The sequence below is a fragment of the Neophocaena asiaeorientalis genome, unplaced genomic scaffold (genome assembly GCF_003031525.2).
Source record: "Neophocaena asiaeorientalis asiaeorientalis breed wild unplaced genomic scaffold, Neophocaena_asiaeorientalis_V1.1 scaffold332, whole genome shotgun sequence".
Taxonomy (NCBI): Eukaryota; Metazoa; Chordata; class Mammalia; order Artiodactyla; family Phocoenidae; genus Neophocaena; species Neophocaena asiaeorientalis.
In genome coordinates, this window is record NW_020173111.1 from 5297707 (window position 1) to 5316736 (window position 19030).

General features: G+C 43.8%; 1 protein-coding gene across 1 annotated transcript in view; it reads left to right on the forward strand.

The window, feature by feature from the left end:
- The first annotated feature begins 7664 nt into the window (after positions 1–7664).
- The window catches only part of CMTM8 (CKLF like MARVEL transmembrane domain containing 8), an 89700-nt gene continuing 78334 nt past the window's right edge, over positions 7665–19030 (forward strand). Inside the window, exons 1-2 of the mRNA XM_024743473.1 lie at positions 7665–7915; positions 7957–8170. Of these exons, the coding sequence (XP_024599241.1) occupies positions 7665–7915; positions 7957–8170 (465 nt within the window). The remainder of the gene's footprint in view (positions 7916–7956; positions 8171–19030) is intronic.

Below are 19030 nucleotides of genomic sequence, written 5' to 3' on the forward strand. Positions count from 1 at the left end.
AGAGCCTAGAATTTTTTTCAGTCCTACAAAGCAAAGTCTGTAGGTTAGGCCCATGGAGCCTCCGCAAAGAGATATTCACAAGCACAGGGCATTTTTAACAGCGGCTGCTTCCGATTTCCCACCACTTTTGGAACTTCTAGGGTGGCTCCTCCAAACGCACTGGGTCTCCTTTCTGAATCCAGTGCCCAGCCGCGTGGGCCTCATTCTGACACGTTCCAGGGTTTCCATTTGCTTGTGATTGATGCTGTTTTATTGTTTGAATGTGATAAATGGGCCCCTGCAAGGTGCTGCAGGAAAACTTGCCCTTCCTTCCACAAACCTCAGTCATTTTCCACTCTAGGACCTGGTGGGAGGGGTCAACTAAGCTGCCCCTCGGGAGGGAGTGAACGGTACCCACCCCCCCACCTCCCAGTCCTTTTTTTTTTTTGTGTGCGGTACGCGGGCCTCTCACTGTTGTGGCCTCTCCCGTTGCGGAGCACAGGCTCCGGACGCGCAGGCTCACCGGCCATGGCTCACGGGCCCAGCCGCTCCGCGGCATGTGGGATCTTCCCGGAACGGGGCACGAACCCGTGTCCCCTGCATCAGCAGGCGGACTCTCAACCACTGCGCCACCAGGGAAGCCCCCAGTCCTCTTCTTGAGCTTTGGTTTGGTGGAAATGTTATATGTATCGTCAATTTAATTTTCTACATGCTTGTAAAGTACTTGCAGAAAAAGTAAAAAGCTTGACGATCACGAGAGCCTCAAGTACCTGACCTTGACTTTATTCACTCCTCTAGGAAGATGATAACATACACACACACATGCACCCCTGCAGCTCTCAGTGGCTCGAACAGGAGCGGGTATGGTATGATAACGAGTTTCATAAATGCTCTTTTTTTTTTTTTTTTTTTTTTTTTTTTTTTGTGGTACGCGGGCCTCTCACTGTTGTGGCCTCTCCCGTTGCGGAGCACAGGCTCCGGACGCGCAGGCTCAGCGGCCATGGCTCACGGGCCCAGCTGCTCCGCGGCATGTGGAATCTTCCCGGACCGGGGCACGAACCCGTGTCCCCTGCATCGGCAGGCAGACTCTCAACCACTGCGCCACCAGGGAAGCCCCATAAATACTCATTGATAGAATTTCTCCCCATCTCCCCCTTTGCCAAGCACAGTGTAATTAATGTTTATGGACCAAATGGAGAGGGAGCAGGCCCATTGCTTTTTACCCTGGACAGCCAGGCGGGCTGAAAACCCAACTCACCATATATCTCAGCGAACACACCGATCCAGTGCTTCCTGATGGGGGAATTGTGTCCTTCCTCTGGAATTTCCTTCTCTATCCCAATTCTTTGCTTAGTTAACTTCGAATGGCCCTTGAAAACAGTTAAATGTCTGCTGCTGGAAGAAACAGTCCCTGGTCCCCAGGCTGACCATGCTGCCTTCCCACTGTGCAGGCTGACATTGGGCCCACCCCTGGCCTGGCAGGGATCCCACCCATCACTCATTTACTGCTCTCTCCCCGTTTCTGATGACATATTCAGTAAAGGAAGGGACAGTCGTACAGAGCTGTGTAGTCCAATAGAGCACAGCACATTGTAGATATTAGATCCATGTTTTTTGAGCCAATGGCTGCAGCTAAGAACTCTGGGGAGCCCATCTTTTTCATTGAGATCAAGACCCTTAAGATTTTAATTTTTATTTTATTTTGGCTCTGCCCAGCTTGTGGGATCTTAGTTCCCTGACCAGGGATCGAACCCGGGCCCTCAGCAGTGAAAGCACCAAGTCCTGACCACTGGACTGTCAGGGAAGTCCCAAGAAGATTTTTTAAAAATCGAATAGAATTCAACTTAAGGCAGTGCTTGACCCAAAATAAGCCAATAATAAATTAATTACTACTTAGTTATTATTATTACACCTTCTAAACACCTAGTTCTAAATCAGCTGACTCTTAACCCCTCTATAATTTCCCACTCTTAACCTTCCTCGGCTCCAGAGAACCCTGGTCAACCCTAAGTATCCCTCCGCTGATTTCACAGTTCACTCACCTCTCTCTCCTCAGTAGTTCCTCCAGCCCCTCCACCCTCAGAGTCACCCTCTCAGACTTCTAGAGGGCCTCCCAGGGGGAGGGAGAGGGAGAGGGGGCTGGGAAGGGAGAAGATAGCCTTCCCCCTTTGCCTGAATCAGGTGATGCCAACCGATGGTTTCTCAGATTCGTTGTTCAGCCCACAAAGGTGACACATACAGTCTTTTAAAATAATGGACGTTAACTGGCAACATTTAAAAACTGGTATTTTAGTGGTTAGGACTCCAAGCTTTCACTGCTGAGGGCCTAGGTTCGATCTCTGGTCGGGGAACTAAGATCCCACAAGCCGCGCTGTGTGGCTGAAAATAAATAAATAAATAAACTGGGATTTCTAGCAATACTAGGCCCAAAGTTTTGCAAGGTAGCAATCAGGTAGGGTAGAAACCCAGGTGGCCATTTTAGAGCATTCGTGCTCTTGTTCACCACAGACCCCACCATTCTCTATTACATGTCCCTCAACTGACTTTGAATGTTGGGCTGATTTCACTGCATTTCCAGGTTCCCAAATGTGGATTTATGGTAAGAGGAAAGTGAAATATTTCTGGTCCTTGTTTCTAAAACTAAAACACAAAAATAAAGTGTGACCCAGGTGATCATATGGTTCAAGAAAATGGGAGTGAATGGACTCCTTTGTGTGAGGTAAGAACCTTCTACAAAGTTAATATTTTAAGCCCAAGTGTATCTGGTTAGAAGACCACAATTCAAGAAACCATTCTGAAACAAAACTGGCTGATACATTTACTTGTTTGACCTTATCTGCTAACCCCAGAGGACTTAAGGCCTCTGGTCGAATTGAGAGAGCATCTTGGAACACAAACAAACAGACCTACAGCTTCATTGGTGAATGGATTTAGGCCCCATGTCTGCCTGTTTTCAAGTTGAGGACAGACCAGACTGACTGGTAGCTTTCAGGACTGAGTGAAAGAACATTCTCACTTCTAAGCCAAACTCCTGCTTTCCCTACAAGACACACTAATAACAAGAGGAGGGGAGACAGGAAGTTCTGGAATGGATATACTACAGAATCAAATGTGCTTGGAGAATCTGAACTACAGTTGGAACTAGAGAACCCTATTTGTGATCAACCATAAATAATTATTTTTATTTTCTGAACTTTTGAAAATAATTTCAGACTAACCAAAAAAACTGCAAAAAAAGAAAAAAAGATTTTCTGTAAACTTTCACCCAGATGCCACAAATATTAACATTTTACATAACAAGAGTATCAAGATTGAAATCATGGGATTAACACTGATACAATGCTGTTATCTAATCTACAAAATTTATTCAGATTTCCCTCACTGAGGTGTTTTTTTTTTAATTTTATATTTTTGAATTCACATGTATTTTATTCTATTTTTTAATTTTTTGGCCGAGTGGCATGTGGGATCTTAGTTCCCCAACCAGGAATCGAACCCAAACCCTCTGCATTGGAAGCATGGAGTCTTAACCACCGGACGCCAGGGAAGTCCCCTGAGGTTCTTTTTCCAACTCATCTAGCATTTTACCTTGCACTTGGCTCTCAAGTGTGGAACCATTCCTCAGTGTTTCTTTGTCTTTTATGACCTTGATACTTAACAAAATGTCCTTTGATTTTGGTCTGTCTGTTCTTTCCTCACGACTGAAGTCAGGTTATTCATTTTGATAAGAAGACCACAGAAGTGATGTTGCCTTCTCTTCGATGCGTCAGATCAGGAGGTACGCGCTATCTGATAATACTGACTTTGACATCTGGTGGTGTCTCACAGGTCTCCCTACTGCAGAGTTACTTATGAATTCATAAGTATTCAAAGGGAAAACTGTATCTTCTGGGGAGATACTTAGAGATGGTGTAAATATCCTTTTTTCTCATTATACTTCCACTCACTAATTCTAACATCCATTGATGATTCTTGTGTGAAATTAAATAATTTTAAACTAGAATAATAATGAAGAGAAACGAGTGTTAGATGAATCTATAAAAATTTCTTATAAATGAGAATGTCCCTTGGTCCTCTTTCAGATAGTAGGTAAAAGTCGCAAGGTGTCCACTTTTTCACTGAATTATTGATGAGCCTTGGGTCCCTATGGAATGGCCTGGGCTCCACGGGTTCTTGGCAATGCTACATCTCATAGCTTGCTTCTTGGGTAATATGGCCTAGTGGAAACCATATTTCAGACTCTGTATAAACCCTCAACAACCCACACGAGAACCTTCTTCCATGCAAACAGATCTCCTTAGATTTCTCTGTATCTGTTTGTACCTGGCCTACTCATGCTGGCACTTGTGGTGTCGCTTCGCCTGTTCCTATAGGCTGGGTGATGTCTTTCTTACCTGTCCACCTTCTCCTCCCTTTTAATGAATTAGATACCTCCTACAAGTCTAAGCTCAAAGCTCTGTTCTGCATGAAGTCTTTTATAGGAGGGCAGGGCCTACCTTTTCTTCCTCTGATATTTTTCTGCATTTAAGAATAAAGTTTGGGGGACTTCCCTGGTAGGGCAGTGGTTAAGAATCCACCTGCCAATGCAGGGGACATGGGTTCGAGCCCTGGTCCGGGAAGATCCCACATGCCACGGAGCAACTGAGCCCGTGCACCACAACTACTGAAGCCAGTGCGCCTAAAGCCTGTGCTCAGCAACAGGAGAAGCCACCACAATGAGAAGCCTGCGCACTGCAATGAAGAGTGGCCCTGCTCACAACTAGAGAGGGCCCGCACGTAGCAGCGAAGACCCAATGCAGCCAAAAATTAATTAATCAATCAACTAAAAAAACACAGGTGTGAATTTTCATGACTTTGGATTTGGCAATGGAGTCTTAGATATAAAATCCAAAGCATGAGCAACAAAAGAAAATAAGCTAGGCTTCATCAACATTAAAAAAAAAGAATAAAGTTTGGGTTTCAGCATTCATTCAATACCTCCTCTGGTGGGGAGGGAGATAAAGAAGGGTAGTTCATAGTCCCTCAAGAAGTGGTAAAGAGAGGTGCGTAAAATGAATGAATTCTAAAGCAAAGAAGAAAAGAATAAGCTTTATGGAAATCACAGAAAAGGTGGCTTTTGAAATGTGCCCAAAGGATATAGATTTGAGCTGTGGGTGAAGGTAGGAGGCTTTCTAGGCTGAGAAGAGCTGGTTATGGACATAAAGTGGTCACACCTACAGAGACATGTGAAAATGTATTTGGAGTTGGAATGGGAACATTCTAGAGCAGTTTGGGAAAAGGGCTGGAAGCATGAGGTGTGCCACCTCCTAGTGGCTTTTAAAGTGTGCACAGTGGGACATTAACCCAGATCTGAGCCTGGGGTTTCAGGACAATAATTCTTGCAGGTAGATGAAGGGTGGATTGTATAAACATGTCATTGGAGGAATGGACATCCCATCAGGAGGCTTCCAGGCAGAAGATGAGCACCTGAAGTTAGGCAGCAGTTGGAAAGGAGCAGCCCATTTGTCAACAACCAGTGTATAATTGCTTCTTTGTAATTCTGAAATCTAAGAAGCTGAAAACCAAAAGTTTCAAGTTTGCAGAAAATGTATTTGGTAGAAACATATGACTTAACCTGGTGTGAAGTTACGGTGTGAAGTTATTCATTGTCTTTTTTTATCCCACTTAATGGATTAAAAAATGAAAGGCCGTGGATTAAAAGCAAAGGCCACAGTCCTTTGCTGCTTCTCTCATCTAGACATGGTGTCTATTTCCCCTCTCTTTGAATCAGGCTGCCCTTATCACTGGCTTTGACCAATAGAATGTGGCAGAAATGATGCTCTGTAGATTTCAAGGCTGGATCTTAAGAGATCTGCAGCTTCTGCTTATCTTTTCCCCTCTTGGAAGCCAACTACTGTGTAGAAGTCCAACTACTCTGAACCCACCATGCTATGAGGAAGCCTAATAAGCTTCATGGAGAGAGAGAGAGGCCAGGTAGAGAAGCACTGAAGTGCCAGAAAGGGAGTGAACAGAATGTGAGTGAAGGCTTTTCAGCCTTTCCACACCTGCCCTGCCACCGGCCGAAAACAGCTGAGTTAATGACTCCAACCAACACCCTGTGGAGCAGAAGACTCTGCCAGCCAAGCCCTGCCCGAATTCCTGACCCACAGATTCATGAGTAAGATGGTTGTTATTTTATTTATTATTTTTATTTTTTTTGCGGTACACGGGCCTCTCACTGCTGTGGCCTCTCCCGTTGCGGAGCGCAGGCTCAGCGGCCATGGCTCACGGGCCCAGCTGCTCCGTGGCATGTGGGATCCTCCCAGACCGGGGCACGAACCCGTGTCCCCTGCATCGGCAGGTGGACTCTCAACCACTGCGCCACCAGGGAAGCCCTAGATGGTTGTTAGTTTAAACCACTGATGTTTGAGAGCATTTATCACACTGCAGTAGATAAGCCAAACACACACTTAATTCATTCACGTATTTTCATTGCCGAAAACTAGTGTATTTGATGAAAGTACCACTCCAGACCTCACTGAAGGTGTTATATGGTGTATGGTATATGTACATTTTTACCTTTCTAAATTAAAGATCTGAGTTTTGAAATGCATTTGGCCTCTGAGAAGGGCTTGCCCTTTGTAATACAGAAATAGAGTTGTTACGACTTCCTTCCTGCCTTCATTAAATGTCCTGCATGATGCCACAGACAGCTTCTCCAGCCATTCCATGTGTGTATCTCTTATTTCCACAGCTGCAAAATTGGTTTCTCTAAACCAGTAGCTCTCAAACTTCTCTAAACCAGTAGATCTCAAACTTCAGTATGTATCAGAGTCTCCTGGAAGGCTGGTTCAAAAACATCTTCCTGGCGTCTGCCCTCAGAGTTTCTGATTCAGTGGGTCTAGGGGCTTGAGAACTTGCATTTCTGAGAGTTCCTGGTTGATACTGATGCTGCTGGTCCGGGTACCACACGTTGGGAACCGCTGCTCTCGGGGAAAGGGCTATATTTCTTATTCTCTTTACCCACCAGCCCAAGATGCTTAGCAAATGCTCATAGATGGAATTTCTCTAAATCGTCGTCTTTGCAATGCTTTTGAAGCCTTAACTTTTACTCCCTGAGGTCCTCCTGAGTAGGCCCTAGACTAAAAGAAACGAATTCCTTGTTTTGTTTTATTAGATTGTATGCAATAGTTTTTGCTTTCTCTGCTCAGCTGATAGGACATTGTGGCAAAAAATGTCCCTTCTGATCTTTTTTAAACGTGTCTTGGGACGGATAAGAGGGATGCGGTGACTCCAGAGCAATGCTTTATTTGTGAACAAGGATTATTTCCTTTCCTTTTGGGGGTTTCTGAATAAAATAGAAAGTTTCTTGCCATCCTTTCACAATACAAAAGGAGAGAGCGCCATGAACATGCTTTTGTTGGCAAGGCGCCCATCTACGCATTTTACAGATGGCACCACTGAGGCACAGAGAGGTGGAGGCCCTTGCTCCTGGTCACACAGCTGAGAAATGCAAGTGCCGGTGTTGGAGCTCGGGTCAGCCCGACCCTCTAACAAGCTGCCTCACTGTGTGGGGCTCCCTCATCCTCTCCCACACCCCAGGAAAATACAGCCCGTTAGTCAGAAACTTCAGTTTGCACAACACACACACCGTTCAAGCTTTCCTCCAACATTTCCTCCCGAGGGTTATGGGACACTGATTCATCATGACCAGGGATCCCAAATATCTCCCCGCTCTTATCTCCGCCCCGAGGCTCCACGGATTCCGGCGATCGAGCCACTGCGAGCGCCAAGAAGCATCTCGCTTTCCAAACCCGGCGAAAAAGTTGGTTCCTCAAATTTGTTCCTGGCAGGAGGGGGCAAGAAATCACGCCGGGCTTCAGCAGCGGAAGCGGCGGCAGGGGGAGAAGCTCTGGTTGGACCGTCCCGGCGGCCTCGCATCGATCTCGGGTCTAAGGTCCGGCCGGATCGTAATTCCAGCCGCTCTTACGCCCCTAGAGTCACCGCCCCTCCCCACACCCTCCATTCCCGGAGCCGCAGGGCCCGGAGGCCTGGCTCTCCCCGGGGTCCAAGGACCCAGGGCTGGCCGCCGCCAGGTGGAAGGAGACAGGTTAACGGCGGCCCGCCCCCGGGAGGCGGGGCCTGGCGGAGGGGCCCCGAAGACCGCGAGTTCCTCCGCACCCTGCCCGGACTCCTCATCGTGGCGGAGATCGTGAGTGCCTCCGGGCGGGCGGGGCTGGGGGCAGGGGCGCAGGTGGGCCCCGCGCCGTGCTCCTCGCCTGGGAGCTTGTTCACATGCTCGGGAGGGCTTCGAAAGAATCCTTTTTGCTCAGCCTCTTCTTCATCCCCAGGTGCCGAACTCAGAGACCCCCTCTCTGAACGAGGTCTCATCACCTTGGGCTCTTTTGGGGGAGACGGTCATGACCCTTGGGAGGTCCGTTGGAGAGAAACTCGACTTGCTGGGTCCTCTCTGTGGTCGTGGTGTGTTCTGAGAGCAGGATGCTTGGTGGGCATTGAGTTTGTGTTAATGAGTGTCAGGGACACCTGGCGCCTCCCTTATCTGCTCTCTACCTGGGTGGCCTTTTCCCTAAAAGAAAAACTTTACGAAGATCAGAGGAGAGGAGAAGACTTTTTCTTTTTTAAAATTTATCTCCCTGGTAGTAAAATCGAGGTGAATCAGGAGACATTTACTGAATAAAATCTGAGGGTCTCCTGTCTGGTGCTCTTTGAAGACCAAAGGGTCTCCCGTTTGGTGCTGTGCACATCCTGGTTTAAGACTCAGAACGTTCCTGGGGAGGAGGCCGGGCATGTGCCTTCTCCTCTCCATAGGAAGACATGGAGGCTGAGAGGTCAAGTGATCGCCCCTTAGGTCCCATCGTGGCTGAGAAAGGTCGCCGGCCGTGTTAACAGCTAGTGGTTGCCACTATTTATTGTCTTCATCCTGTGCCAGGGTCTCGTCAAGCGCTTTAGATGCCTTCGTGCCCTCATGTACCACACAACAACCCTATCCTGTGAATGTAGCTTTAATTATTATCTCATTTTACATGTGAAGAGACTGAGGCGCAGAGAGAGGAAGTAGGTCGCACCTGGGGGTGGTGGAGGTGGGATTCAAACCCAGGCCTGCCTTACTCCAGAGTCCTGCTCTTAACTGCCAAGGGGCATCCCTTGCAGCTGTCTAAGCAGCGCCCCTTTTGCTGTATCTTGTATACTTTCACTTAAACATCTGTGGGATTGAAATCTAGCCTATGTGGGGCCATGATGGTGCCGAAGTGACTGAGGACCCCAGTGATTCCTCTGAGAAACCTTCAGCAAAACCTGTGCACATCAAGTAGCTTGCTTGCTCCTCCAGAGCCTCAGAGCCCAACCCAGACTAACTGAACCAATCCCAGGTGTATCCAGTGTACGAGGAGTTTGAAGTGTTGGCTTAGCCCATGCCCCAGCTGGTTCTCTCAGCTGGTTGCCCCAGCTGGTTCCCCCAGCTGGCATTGAGGCCTTCAGGAGATCCAAAAAAAAGCTGGGGTATTGGAATCACTGTGCAGGGCTTGGCTTATAGGAATTCAACAAATATTTGCTGTGTGAATGAAGGAGTTGGCAGGCTCCCCTGCTCCAGCAGAAAGAGCAGAAGCTAAAATGACAGAGATGGGGCTTCTACCCTGTGGTGGATGTGGACCAGGCTTAAAGTAAAACACCTCTTGTTTTCTGATTTATGGTCAATAAACTCCATGTTACATACTTTTTCCGAAAGTTGGAAAGTGAAAGAAAAAATGTAAATGGTCCACAATCGCGTTACTAGAAATAACCACTGTTGATATGTTGGCATGTATACTTTACGATTTCAATACTTTTTTTTAAATTTGTTTGTTTGTGTTTTGCGGTACGTGGGCCTCTCACTGTTGTGGCCTCTCCCGTTGCGGAGCACAGGCTCCGGACACGCAGGCCCAGTGGCCATGGCTCACGGGCCCAGCCGCTCCGCGGCATGTGGGATCTTCCCGGACCGGGGCACGAACCCGTGTCCCCTGCATCGGCAGGCGGACTCTCAACCACTGCGCCACCAGGGAAGCCCCTCAATATGTTTTTTGAAAAAAATGGAAAAATATGTAAGAAAAATTGTCCTTATTACTTCTAGAGTTGGGTTTTTATTTTTAACACGTCTATATATGCAGAAGTTTTAAAGAGTCATGGTTCTACGGGTAAAAATGTAAGTTTCCCCCACCATCGCTGGTTCTTGATTCCCCCCGCCCCCCCCAAATTGTAGATGTTATTCAGTGGCTTCCCATTCTGAAAGATGAGGCTTTAGCTCTCTTGGACCACCTCTTCCCCACCCCCATTATACATACACCTTTCCTGTCTTTGGGTTACATCACTAACCAGTGCTACCTTAGGATACAGGAAACACTGTTCACAGAGGAGCCACTGAGTGGTCTATGAGTGCTTTTCCTTTTCTGCCCAATTTCTTGTTTTCCCTGCAGTTTGTAATTCTATTTCCGTGTTTCAGTTCTCTAGATATTTAGACACTAACTTTACCTTAGTTGTTTGAATCCCCTCTCAGGAAACTGAGACACAGCAGGTACTCAGTCAGGGTCATCCTTCTGACCAGTCCTCTCTGGGAGCTCCTCACCTCCTCCCACCCAGCCTGCTCGCCTGGGCACAGCTAATGGCCTGGGATCTCCTGCGTGTCACCCTGGAGATTCTCTTCCCCTCTCTCCTGGGTTGGACCCCCTCCTTCCCATGACCTGTGCCCTTCTCTGTCTTGACTCACTGCCGCTGGGGGAATGCACAGCCTCTGGTAGTCTCCTGAGAAAGGATGCATGTGTAAATCGAGATTTGCATCTTTCAAAATATCTTGATTCCACTGTTACACATGATTAATAGGTTGACTATGTAAAGAATGGTAGATTGGAAATTGTTTTCCCTCAGAATTTTGAAAGTATTCCTCTGTTATCTTCTAGCTCTTATAATTCTTTAAAAAAATTCCAATTCTTGATCCCCACCCCCCCACCCTTTCTGGAAGCTTGTAGAATCTTCTTTCTCCCCAGAGATCTGTAACATCATAATGATGTGCCTTCATAGGAGGCACTGAGGACCTGGTGTTTTCTCTCAATCAGGAAAACTCACGGACGTTTAAGGAGATTTTTTTTAAATTGATTTTTTATCTTTCCATTTTCTTAGTTTTTTTCCTGAAATTCCTTTTTTACTTTTTTTCCCCTACGCATGTATTTTCTTATAATTTTTCTCATGGATTTGTTAACTGCTGTGTTTACTTACCATGAACGTTTTTCAGGGTCTTGGATCTCTTGCATTATTACAGTTTTCTGTCATATAGAAGTACTATATTTGATTTCCTCAGCTTTCTGTTTTAAAACTAACATGTTCTAGGTTTTACTAGTATAGCCAGTGAGTGGTGTAGCAATCTTCCTGTTTTTCCCTCTCTTTCCACACTTTTCCAGTGACTTTCTTTTCTTTTTTTTAATTAATTAATTTTATTTATGTATTTATTTTTGGCTGTGTTGGATCTTCGTTGCTGCGCGCGGGCTTTCTCTAGCTGCAGCGAGCGGTTGCTACTCTTCATTGCGGTGTGTGGGCTTCTCATTGCGGTGGCTTCTCGTTGCAGAGCACGGGCTCTAGGCACGCAGGCTTCAGTAGTTGTGGCACATGGGCTCAGTAGTTGTGGCTCGCGGGCTCTAGAGTTCAGGCTCAGTAGTTGTGACGCACAGGTTAGCTGCTCCGCGGCATGTGGGATCTTCCCAGACCAGGGCTCAAACCCTTGTCCCCTGCATTGGCAGGCGGATTCTTAACCCCTGTGCCACCAGGGAAACCCTCCAGTTGACTTTATTGAGGGAAAGTTCCTTAAAGTATATATTGATGTGTCAAAGGGTATACAAATTTACATATTCTGTTTTGATATATATCCTGAAGTTATCTTTCCCCAAAGCTGTATTAATTTAAACTGTCATCAGTAATGTGAGCCTATTAAACTAAAAATATTTTTTTACGTTAGAAGAACTTTTAAAATTAAAAATGCTAAGGATCACCCTAAATGGTATATACTATGTTTTATTGACCCAAGATCGTTTTTTGTTCATGTTTTAATATCTGGGTCAGGATGCAGCTTACAATGGATGGTTTCTTGAACTTAGTGAAAAATTGTACCACTGCTTCTTTATCCCAGGATGGCGGCAGGGCGGTTTCAAACTATTACTCTTCCAGTCCTGAGATTAAGTTAGACCTGCCCCCAGAAGAATGCTACTTTCTGCCTTGAAAATACAAAATACTGAGACAAAGAATTGCTAAGAACCTGACTCCCTGCTTGAGCCTGGGAGAAGTAATAGAGAACAAAACACAATGTTTCCCCAAATCTGTTGTCAAAATCCCTTGCCCTGGCTTTCTCACAGGGGTGAGTGGTAATAGGTAAACCTGCTAAAATACTCTAGGCTGTGCCAATGTAGCATCGTGTAGAAACCAAATTGTAATGGTTTCCTTCCTTTTAAAGTTTTATAACAAGCTGGAAGCAATCTAGTACTTGACCTGTGACTCGTAGGATGCTGTGATCTCATAACAGTTATGAGTATATGAAGAATAAAAGTGATTTGTCAGAAGGTGAGTTAATCTCACCCTTCCTGTTATTGGTGACTTCAAAATGAGTTATGTCATCCGTGTAATAATGTCAGATCGCCTTTCATTTACTTACTGTCATGAGCAAAGTTAGGGGAAGGACAAAATAGGGTTTCCCGAAAGCTGGAATCTAAATTATTCTATCCTGTTGAGTTCTTTTTAAAGAATAGTGAACATATTTTTTCTGCTTCACAAAAACAATACCTAGTCTTGGTAGAAAAATTATAAAAATGCAGGTAAGAAAAAAAAAACACCCTTTAATTCTCACCCTCATGGTGGTTACTATCAGGCATGGTGCCAACCCATGTCTGGGAGTGGGGAGGCTTTTCAAACATTTTTGGTTATTGTAATGCCTGAGGTTTCTGTTGGTGTTTAGTGCCCTGGGGGCCAGGGAGGCTAATGTCCTAAAGTGCCTGGGGCAGTACCCAACCATGAAGAATTGCTTTGCCAGCTGCCAACAGCACCACCGTTGAGGAACTCTGGGTGAACCACTGTTTACCCCTTGCAGTAAACCATTCTAGAGTTTCTTAAGTGGTTGTATGTTACTTATCTTTATTTTTTTTTAAATGTAGTCACTTGTAAACTACTCCTTGTTTACTGCTGTGACCATCTGTGCTGGACATCTTCCATTTGTCACTTGGATGCACTCTCCACCCGGCTCTCCACCCTGCAGGCTGACTTGCACGGATCGTGTCCAGGGTCCCCTCTGATGTCCCACTGGATTCCGATGTCCTCCCGGCACCCGCAGGAGGCTGTAAGGTGGGAGGGGAGCAGGTTCCTGGGATTCCTCCCTGCTGGGGCTCAGCAGCCTGGCTGTGTCCCTCCGTGCTGGGCGGGCCGTCTGGCAGCCCTCTGCACTCGACTGTTTTCCCTGGCTCTGCTGACTGGTCACTCCCAGCCGCTTCCTCTTGCCAGGCACTGCACTATGGCTTGTGGTCTTCTGCACCCTGCTTTCTAAATAAGACCTTTATTAAACTCTGCTCAGATTACCCAGTCTAAATGTGCCAGTTTCTCGGGAGACCTGATAAGTTACCTTTCCCCATCAGTGATTAATTTCTTCTGGCATTCTTTTTTTTTTTTTTTTTTTAATTTATTTTTGGCTGATTGGGTCTTTGTTGCTGCACCGCGGGCTTTCTTCTAGTTGTGGTGAGTGGGGGCTGCTCTTCATTGCGGTGCACGGGCTTCTCTTGTTGTGGAACATGGGTTGTAGGCACGCAGGCTTCAGTAGTTGTGGCATGCGGGCTCAGTAGTTGTGGTGCACGGACTTAGTTTCTCTGCAGCATGTGGGATCTTCCTGGACCAGGGCTCAAACCTGTGTCCCCTGCATTGGCAGGTGAATTCTTAACCACTGCGCCACCAGGGAAGCTCTCTTCTGGCATTCTTAAAAGGCCACCTAGTATTCCATAAATATCCAGGTTCCTGCTGCTCAGCTTAGGTTTCTTTCTTTTCTGTGATAGTGTTGTGACAAACATTCTTTAAGCTACATCTTTCTGGGTGGTCTTTAATATTTTCTACAGATGAGTACTTAGAATTGAGTAACAGGGTATATGAATCTTCTTTAAAGTCAAATTTATAGAGGTATACAGTAAAATTTACCTTTTTTAGTGTAGAGTTCTATGAGTTTGGGCATAGCTGTGTTTAAAAAGCAGCTTTTTTTTTTCTGTTTTTTTGACGATGTTGGGGGTAGGAGTTAATTAATTAATTAATTAATTATTGCTGTGTTGGGTCTTCGTTTCTGTGCGAGGGCTTTCTGTAGTTGTGGCAAACGGGGGCCACTCTTCATCGCCATGCGCGGGCCTCTCACTATCGCGGCCTCTCTGGTTGCGGAGCCCAGGCACCAGACGCGCAGGCTCAGTAGTTGTGGCTCACGGGCCTAGTTGCTCCGCGGCATGTGGGATCTTCCCAGACCAGGGCTCGAACCCGTGTCCCCTGCATCAGCAGGCAGATTCTCAACCACTGCGCCACCAGGGAAGCCCTAAAAAGCAGCTTTATTGAGATATCATTCACGAAAAGTTGATCTTTTAAAAGTGTACAGTTTAGGGAATTTTAGGATATTCACATTTGTACAGCTTTCACTTCTGATTTTAGAACATTTCTTTCACTGCAAAAAGAAACCTCTACCTGTTAGCAGTCACTCCTTGGTCTCCCCTGGCCTCAGCCCTTGGTAACCACTAATCTACTTTCTACCTCTATGGATTTGTCTATCCTGGTCATTTCTTTATAAATGGAATCCTACAATATGTGGCCCTTTCTGTCTGGCTTCTTTTACTTAGCATAATGTTTTCAAGGGTCATCCAGGCTGTAGTATGTCTCGGTACTTAATTCCTTTAGTTGCCAAATAATATTTCATTGTATTATATATATATATATATAACATTTTGTTTATTCATTTGTCAGTTGATGGACATTTGGGTTGTTTCCGCATTTTGACTATTATGAATATGCTACTGTGAACCTTCATGTATAAGTTTTTCTGTGGACATAGTTTTCAGTTATCTTGGGCGTTTACCTAGGAAGGGATGGCTGGATCATATGGTAACTCTTTGTTTAATATTTCGAGGCACTGCTAGACTGCTTCCAAAGTGGCTGCACTGATTTACAATCCCAACAGCAATATGAGTGTTCCAGTTTCTCCACATCCTCACCAAGATTTATTTTCTTTTTGATTCTAATCATCCTACAAGGTATGAAGTGGTATCTCATAGTGGTTTTGGTTTGTATTTCCAAATACAAGCCCTTGAATTTTAGTATCACGTTGCCAATTTCTGCAAAAAGGGCAGCTGGGATTTTATTTTAACAAATTTTTCTTTTTATATATATATAAATTTATTTTATTTATTTATTTTTGGCTGCATTGGGTCTTTGTTGCTGCGCACGGGCTTTCTCTAGTTGTGGTGAGTGAGGGCTACTCTTTGTTGAGGTGCGTAGGCTTCTTATTGCGGTGGCTTCTCTTTTTGCGGAGCGTGGACTCTAGGTGTGCGGGCTTCAGTAGTTGTGGCACACAGGCTCAGTAGTTGTGGCTCGCAGGCTCTAGAGCACAGGCTCCGTAGTTGTGGCACACAGGCTCAGTAGTTGTGGCTCGCAGGCTCTAGAGCACAGGCTCAGTAGTTGTGGTGCACGGGCTTAGTTGCTCCGCGGCATGTGGGATCATCCCAGACCAGGGCTCAAACCCGTGTCCCCTGCATTGGCAGGCAGATTCTTAACCACTGCACCACCAGGGAAGCCCTGGCAGCTGGGATTTTAATACGGATTGTGTTCAACCTGTAGATCAATTTGGGGAGTATTGCCGCCTTAAAAAAATTGTTTTCCAATTCATGAACATGGGATGTCTTTCCATTTATTTAGATCTTCTCTAATTTCTTTACCAATGTTTTATAGTCTTCTGCATACATGTCTTGCATTTCTTTTGTTAAATTTATTCCTAAGTATTTTATTCTTTTTGATGCTATTGAAGATGGAATTATTTTCTTAATTTCATTTTCAAATAGTTCATTGCTAGATCATAGAAATCCAACTGAGTTCTGTATCCTTGACCTTGTATCCTACAACTTTGCAACTTTGCTGACCTCATTTATTAGTTCTAATAGTTTTATGTGTGTTTGTGTGTGTGTAGGGGGTGGGGTGGGGTTGGCCTATGTGTTTTTAAGGCTTTTGTTATTACTGCCAAGTTGTACAGAAAGGTTTAAACTGATTTGCATTCCCTCTAGTGGTGTTTCAGTGTTTGACAGGGTTTGTTTCTGCAAATGCTCAAACTTTTAATATTTGCCCATTTTCTTGGGGTGGGAGATGTTCAGATTAATAAAAACTGACTTGGCATAAACACCCACCAGGCAGACCATCAGCTAATATTCAGGGGAGCCCTGCACATGTGTAAAAAAGCAAACTTTAAAAAAAAATTTTATTGGAGTAGAGTTGATTTACAATGTTGTGTTAATTTCAGGTGTACAACCAAGTGAATCAGTTATACATATCTCCACTCTTTTTTAGATTCTTTTCCCATATAGGTCATTAGAGAGTATTGAGTAGAGTTGGCTGTGCTATACAGTAGGTCCTTATTAGTTACCTATTTTATATATAGTAGTGCGTATATGTCAATCCCAAACTCCCAATATATACCCCACCCCAACCATAAGTTTGTTTTCTACATCTGTGACTCTATTTCTGTTTTGTAAATAAGTTCATTTGTACTATTTTTTTAGATTCCACATATAAGTGATATCATATATTTGTCTTTGTCTTATTTCACACAGAAAGCAAATGGTTTTTGTTTGTGTTCCTGTGATTATTAAAATTGAGCATTTTAAATATGCTTATTAGCCATTTATTTTTTCTTTTAGTAACTACCTGTTGTTTTTTTTTTTTCCTTCACCCATTAAAAAAAATAGGACTTTTTTTTTTTTTTTGGCCGGCTGCATGGCTTCTGGGATCTTAGTTTCCTGACCAGGGATTGAACCTGGCCCCTTGGCAGTGAAAGCCTGGAGTCCTAACTGCTGGACCACCAGGGAAATCCCAGGGCTCTTTCTTTCTTTAAAAAATGTTTTAGAGATATAAAAGGGAGCAAAGACGTTAATGAAAATTACTTCCAGGAGGGAAATAAGATTGGTTTGGGGGATGTGTTTGAATAGGGAGTTTTGCTTTTTAACTCCTTATCTTTTGTATGGTTTAAATTTTTTATAATGAATATATTTATACATTAATGTAATTACAGAAGCTTAAAGCAGTGTGTTCGTTGTACAAATAAATTTAAAATCATGTATCTATAGAGTGAAAACTGAATGTCTCTGGTCTCCGCTAACCTACCTCCTTCACTCCACATTTCTTTCTTTTTCTTTTTTTTGGCTGCGCCCTGCGGCGTGCAGGATCTTAGTTCCCTGACCAGGGATGGAATCCGGGCCCCCTGCAGTGGAAGCACGGAGTCCTAACCACTGGACTGCCAGGGAAGTCCCTACCATTCACATTTTTCTGTACACTTGTTCTGTACACTTGCAAATACACATGTAGTATAAAACAAATACACACGAATGAGTGTATTACATAGTCTGCAATTTATTTTGCATTTAATAATATCTTGATATTTTTCCATATTGCTTTTTGTTGATTTATGCTTCCTGTGTATTATGAGTATTAATTTTCTTTAGTCATTTGTTATTAGTATCATTCATGACATTTTTCATCAAAATAAGTTTCTAATTTGCATGAAATCTGGAGTGTTACCTTTATTTAGCCTTGCGGGGTTTAGTTTGCTTAAACACGGCTTCCTTATCCCCAGGATTATACAGATATTTGAAGAAAATATAGTTTCTTTAAATGCTAAAAATATTTACCAGTGGGAGTTCTCTGGTGCTCCAGTGGTTAGGATTCAGTGCTTTCACTGCCATGGCCTGGGTTCAATCCCTGGTTGGGGAACTGAGATCCCGCACGCCGCACAGGGTGTATTTATTTATTGATAAATACAAATTATACAATAAATACATAAATTAAAAAAATATTTTTTTTAAAAAAATTGCCATCTAAAGCTGTAAGTTCTTTCTGTGTGGATAAGAATGTAATCTCACTTTTTTTCCCCAAATGCATAGCTAGTTGTCTCACCGTTAATCATATTATATTCCCACATACGTGTAACTATTTCTTGACCCTGTTCTATTTCTGAGTCATTTCCAAATTGACTATAGCTTTATCATGCATTTTAATATTCAGTAGGGTAAATCATACAAATTTTTCTCTTTCTTGCTGTTCTTGTATACTTACACTAACACTTAGAGGTGATTTTTTTTTTTTTTAACATCTTTATCGGGGTATAATTGCTTTACAATGGTGTGTTAGTTTCTGCTTTATAACAAAGTGAATCAGTTATACATATACATATGTTCCCATATCTCTTCCCTCTTGCATCTCCCTCCCTCCCACCCAGAGGTGATTTTTAAAATCAGTGTTCCTTACATTCCACTACAACTTTGATTGAGATTGCATTAAATTTATAAATTAATTTGAAGAGATGTCCTTATAATATTGAATCTTATCACCTAGGGATATTGTATCTCTCTATTTATTTAAGGTCATTTTATGCTCTTGAAGTCGTAAGTTTTTTCCAGATGAGTCGTATGTACTTCTTACTATATTTGATAAATAGGATTTATAAAAAATGAATTGGATTTGGCAATTTCTGACTATTTATGGTTTGTAAGAAAGCTGTTGATTATCTTGTTTTACTCTTGTGTGTAGCCATTTTATTTGAGTAATTAGTTCTAATAGTTTTATTATTTTATAAGTAAATTATAGTAATATCTGTGAAACAGTGATGGTTTTCTTTTCCTTTTTATATTTATACTTTTTTTTCCCATTATTACATAGGTTAGGACTGCCAGTGTAATGTTGAATGATTGGGATGAGATGGGTATCCTTGGCGGACTCATAACTTTAATTGCGGTGTTTCTAATGCTTTAATGATAATACAGGTTTT